The sequence below is a fragment of the Tyto alba genome, unplaced genomic scaffold (assembly GCF_018691265.1).
Source record: "Tyto alba isolate M040663 unplaced genomic scaffold, T.alba_DEE_v4.0 Super-Scaffold_41, whole genome shotgun sequence".
Taxonomy (NCBI): domain Eukaryota; kingdom Metazoa; phylum Chordata; class Aves; order Strigiformes; family Tytonidae; genus Tyto; species Tyto alba.
In genome coordinates, this window is record NW_024881317.1 from 16,319,731 (window position 1) to 16,325,730 (window position 6,000).

The following is a 6,000-nucleotide window of genomic DNA, read 5'->3' on the forward strand; positions in this document are numbered from 1 at the left end:
CTAAACGTACAGGCCTGCTGCTTATGTATGCCTATGATTATGCAGTCATACCCAGAAATGAATTTTGGAACTTTCAAGCCATTGAATGTGAGACAGCAAGATAGCATTTTAAGGAAAAATGATAGTGGTAGTTATCTTATCAGTTCTGGAAACTTTCTGGTAGTTTGGGGATTGGAAATGTGAATACTGGCATTTCTTAGCCTAGTGAATTTTCTTTGTATAGAAAGTGTAGTCAGATGTGGATAATAAGTTCTTCCTTGACATTCTCTCTGAAGTCACCAACCTCAGGTCAGACAGCATCAGTTTCTTCCTCAGTGAGGTGTCTCCTCTATAGTTTTGGTTTGTAATCTTATGAAATTGTTCTGCCCTTGGTCCTTTTCCCCTCATACAAATTACATGCAAAATCAATATTGTAGGTGTGTTTGTTGGCCAAAGCTCATATAAATCAGATTATACTATGACAACTAGAAACTTGTGTATATTTACTCTGTTATTTAATACACATACTGAGACTGCCAGAACACTTGTGGGTCCTTCGCTTCTGTGTCCCAGCATCTCACAATGTTCTTAAATGTTGTTTCATCTTTCATTTCTAGAAATAGCATATGGGATAGTCTAGCTTGTATACCTTCTGTCTAATGATATAGGACTTTTTCAGGATTGGAAGTGGATAATGGTTAGAGTCCTCTTCTCACTGTCATGTCTTCGGTATGGATACAACAGCTGTAACTTCTTTAGGGTCTTGGAATTGACTACAAAATGTGTGAAAGGGTACACTGCATTTGTATAACATACGGATTTCTACTTATTTTAAATCTGATCACCTGCCTTTTAGTAAGACTGTGGGATAGACTGCCTAGGAGTTACACATTTGCAGAAATCATTCCAAATGTGTTTCTTTTAAGACTCATTTTAGGAAAAGTGGGCCTCTCACTTTCAGTTTTTATGGAACTATGAAAGTTGTTTTGCTATGTTTTTTTTTATTAAAATGTTGTTCTAGATTTTTTCCCATAGTTATTTGATAAACTGAAGGGAGGTGAGACAAGGAGTAGGTACAGCTGATAGGTCTGTTCCCATGTTGGTCTGTACCATTGCAGAAAGCTAATATTTCTAACATAATTTATACAAGCTTGGCAGATTTCTCTGGAGAAGTGTCAATTTATAGTAATTAGAATAGTGTGGCGTTAAGTAACTTTTTACTTCTCTAGACATGTAACTTTAGAAAATGTCTAGTCTGATTTGTCAGGTCATTTATGATGGTATTGAATCTGAAGACAGTGTACTACTTTTGACAAAATCCAAGTTTCTAGGTTGAATAAAAAAAATAAGTACTTTCTGCAGTGAAAGCAATGGAAATAAAAATACCAATCCATTTCATTCTGTAGCTGGGAAGTGATAAAGTAATAGAAGTCAGCCAGCAGGTTTTTTTCAAGATTTTTTCCAAAAACGTAGTTGTTCTGTACCAGCTGACATGGAAAAAACCTGTGTGCTCTTATTACTTGAGCTATGACACAAACATGTTTCAAGGAAAATATCCTCTGATTACTGTACTAAGTTTCCCCTAATTACTTCTGCTGGTATAATTTTACTAGAAATAAACTGCAGCATAGCTGTGAATTCTGAATCTCAACATGACTGTCATGTGGCCTTTGCTTTGCTGCCTGCAGTTTGAGGCTAGGATTAAACACTTTGTCAGTCCTTCTGTAGTCATGTCTACCAAGTGAAGGGCAGATCACAGTAGCTGAAGCTGTCTTTGTCTTTGAATATGAAATCTATATTACAATTAGTTTCTAACTTTAGTTATAAGTTGAAATTATAATACTGTATGGGAAGTTTTTTTAAATGCATTGCAGCAATTCAGTTTGTAATGTTTTGATTATGGATATTGCTTTCTTGATACTAACAAGTATGTGACAACAAGTAGTTAACTATTGCTGTTTTATGTTGTTTAGACGTGCTCATGAGCGGCCTCCTCCACATCCTCACAGAATGCATCCCAATTATGGTCATGGGCATCACATTCATGTGCCTCAGACAATGTCTTCTCATCCTCGACAAGCTCCAGAGAGATCTGCCTGGTTAGTAATTGGATACTGTTTTAGTTCTTTGGAACTCAGGACGAAAGACCATAATGTGCTGATCACAGTGCTGATAATTCTGGCTGTGATTTTAAAAAGTGCTGCATGCACCTGTAGTTTAATATCTGTAGATGTTGATATGGCTTTGAAATACTGGGTTGAGTACTCAGTATCTTAAATATATTTCTAGGAATTTATATCCATTGCTTTTAAAATGGAAATAATTAGTCTAAGTAGTTATTTCAATAATTGTTTTAAAATAGACAAGTAAAACATTGCTGAAGACTATTCTTATGTTCTTTGTAAAATAGAGGTTTGGATTTGAATTACAAACTAATTGATTATCTCTCTTCTTTGTCTGAATTTATTTAAAATTGCGTTAGGTCCACTCATGAAGGTTACATTTAAGTAATATATATATTTCTAAAAAAAGATACTTTGGCCATTGCAAAGAGGTGCATATGTGTGACAGCTGCTGTTCCCCACAGCATGAGCTACAGAGAAGGCTCCACACTGGTAATACTCCTGGGCACAATAAATGTGGAGTTGTCTCTTGATTTATCATACTAAATCTTCACAGCTGATTTAAAAACAGCTTCTAGTTATGGTAGGATTAAGATGATTCTTTAGCAAAGTGTAAATAAGTTTTTAAAAAATTCTTATGTAAAAGTGTTATGGGTAGCTGTGCTGTATGGTATGCTTTCCAAAGCAGTGGAACTGCTGGAGTCAAGATGTACCTTTACTGTAATGCTACTTTCATTCATGTGACAGGGAACTGGGAATTGAAGCTGGTGTGACTGCAGCTACTTACCCGCCAGGGCCCTTGCATCCTCACTTGGCCCACTACCATGCACCTCCTCGACTTCATCACTTGCAAATAGGGGCTCTTCCTCTAATGGTAAGGCGATAGCCTATGAAAAATGATGATCGCTGGTCATTGTAATTATTTTGTTTGTCAGAAAAGTTACTTTAAGGTTTACTGCATTTAATTGGACATGTATACGTTGTTGCAAAAGTTAGTGGTTCAACTGAAGAAGAAAATACTCCAGTGTTTTCTGTGTGTCTCCCACATACGGAGTTAGAACAGGCTTATGCCTAGTAAGGGAAAACAGTATAGGACACTAACATTTCTAACTTCGGCTCTTGTAAAATGAAACATATTTCAATTAAATTGTCACTTGCATTGCAACGCATTGACCCTCTGCATCTGATTTTTAAAGTTCAGATTCTTCTTTAATGAGTTTTGGATTGTTAAACATATCAACTTTCCACACAGTGCATGAGGATTAGCACTGATGCTTTATTTTTAAGGTGTGTATACAGCACAGCTAGAATTCCATCCAGAGATTTTGTTGTTCTCAAATAATATTTGGTGTTTGTCAACTTAATTCTGTGTGACAAAGTATATAATGTTGTAGCATGAACTGCTATAAGCAACAGGAAGTGTGAGGGTAAATTAGTCCCTTGTTACACATAATGTTTTTAATCTACAGTAGAAAACCAAGGAAAAGAGTATTATTTTTGAAATAATGTTTGTAGGATTATTTAAAATATTCTTAATGTTGTTTAATGGAAATTCATTGAGACACAAATTTAGTTTAACTGAGTTATGTTTAGTGTTTCTATGTGGTATTCCATGTGGCTAACCGGTATTATTTAACTTTCATAAAGCTAGATAATCTAATCAAAATTGTGGGCTCATCTGTAAATGAATGATAACACCGTAATTAAAAATCAACCTGTAAATCTTGTTCATCCAAAATTCCTCTGTTAGTATCCAGAATTGGTATTTAGGGATTGAACTGCAAATTTATAACCAGTACTGTAGTAGCTGTCTCTTCATAGTCTGGTCCTACATTGCTTCTTCCTTGCTACTTAACTAACAAACATGATAATAATCCTTAAATACTTCCCTGGTATATCAGGGTTGGTAATTCATCGATGCACAGATTGCATACTTACCACAGACTTTCTAGAGCAGTCCATAGAATTTTAGTGTAGTCAACAAGATTCTTACTGCATAACCTTATCTCCTGGGCAACATCTATTCAAATTAAGGCTTTCTACAATCTTCTTCAGTTAGGTGTCTATTTTTTCAACTGGGTGAAAAATGGCTTGCCCCTCTTACATTTATTTCATGTGTTGTACTGTCAGAGGTAACATCAGTTGCTTTTACATTCTCAGAGAAAGGGCCCTCCTAATAGTTCAGGGAACTGCAATTGCATTGGGAGGCAGCAAGTTCAACGTATGCCTATTTTATCTCATTTTCTATCAGGGCTAGTAAATCAATGATGGGATTTATTTCCATTATTGCTGCAAAGCTTCTAGAAACTTCAGAGTTCAGCTGATACTTACGTTACAGTGTGATGAGAAACTTTTAACTGTATTTTAACTTTCATAGGGGTATTCCTACAACTAAAATGTTACACAAGCAAGTAGTTGAGACCCCACTGTTTATCTTCTTTTTAGCAGTGGGACGGAAGAAGACTGTGATAGAAAATCTTCAGAAGTATTTCCTGAATGTGTGATTAAATACTTTAGGGAGTCTTGCCCTTCTGCTTGGTAACTGCTGTTACTAATCCATGACAGTGTCAGATGAAATAAGGTTCTTTAACTCTACAGAAATTTGTGCATGTATTTGTGTAGAGGTATTTAATCCTCATAACAGCAATTCCTTAATCTGTGGATTAGGTGGAATTGAAGTTGTTTTGTGTTTTGAGTTTTTGTACACACTGTACTGACAGAATGTTTTACAGTGTATAGACTGCTGTTAACAGTACTTCCTCAAATGTTTAGGATCTGTTTTGAATCTTGCTGTGATCAGATCAAGTGTTATGGCTTTGAAGGATTCTGAGTTTGACTAATTTGAGGTGTGTTCAGATTACACACACTAGAGGAACATAAGGGTAGGTTAGAGCACTGCTAGAAGTTATATATACAATGAGTTCAAAGCATTACAAATGCCTTTTGATGACTCTACCCCTTTTATGAAAATAACGAAAGCCAAAGTTTTCTTCATTTGCATGTATGCGAGAGTACAGCAGATCTGTCAGTAAAACTGACTTTGAATGTAAATCGAGTAGCTGCTGAAATTTTTCATCTAACAAACTTAACTGGATATTAAAATTTCCATTTTAGTTTTTATTAAAGAGCAACAGACTAATTGCAGCGGTCACCTGAGTTTTTTCATTGTAACTTTAGGAATTAAGGGCAGGGGAGGAGGGGCTGAACTGTCATTACAGTCGCTCTGCTAAGTGGTTAATGTTTTGAGGGGTGTTTTCATCTTTAAGTATGGAGAGTACTGCATAGCAATTTACAGGGCTCGTTAGTTGTATTCTTGATGCAGATGTCATCAGTTGTTGATGTTCTCCATTCTTTTTTTTCTTTGGAGGGGGGTGGGGGAGCAGTCTTTTAAAGTAAATCATGCAGTAGCTCAACTGAAAAATTCATTTGTGTTGCATCCACTTTCTGAAATAGCATGCTGCCCAGTACGCAGTATGCATTTTTTCTGTCTGTTCTAGAGTACTAAAATCCCTTCAAACTACTGCCAGACCGTAAAGGGCATAATGGATTATTTGGGCTTTAATGATGATAGTACTCTAATATATCAATTTCAGATTTTAACTGGATGCACATAACCTAATCTTCATCTAGTCGGTGCTGGAATGTAGACTGCAGTTTTAATCCCCAGAGATAAAAAATGGTAAAGATACGTTGGGGGAGATAATTAGTGTTCAGCAGCTTCAACAGTCCAAATAGACTGTGGCGGAAGCAAAATCTCCTTTTCTATTACCTTGTTTGAAGAAACTTACACCTGTTTGGATGTTGTTTCAGGCAGAATCCTAGATTAAAAGCAGTTAAAAAGAGCTTCCTTCATATCTACGTAGACAAGGATGAGGCTGCTTTCATCCTTGATTTAACA

At 36.0% G+C, this 6,000-nt stretch overlaps 1 protein-coding gene across 4 annotated transcripts in view; it reads left to right on the forward strand.

The window, feature by feature from the left end:
* RNF111 (ring finger protein 111) overlaps window positions 1-6,000 on the forward strand; it is a 57,397-nt gene that overhangs the window by 41,423 nt on the left and 9,974 nt on the right. For all 4 annotated transcript variants that reach the window (XM_042803752.1, XM_042803751.1, XM_032990247.2 and 1 more), the window contains exons 9-10: window positions 1,953-2,078; window positions 2,850-2,976. In XM_042803752.1, coding sequence (XP_042659686.1) covers window positions 1,953-2,078; window positions 2,850-2,976 — 253 coding nt within the window. The remainder of the gene's footprint in view (window positions 1-1,952; window positions 2,079-2,849; window positions 2,977-6,000) is intronic.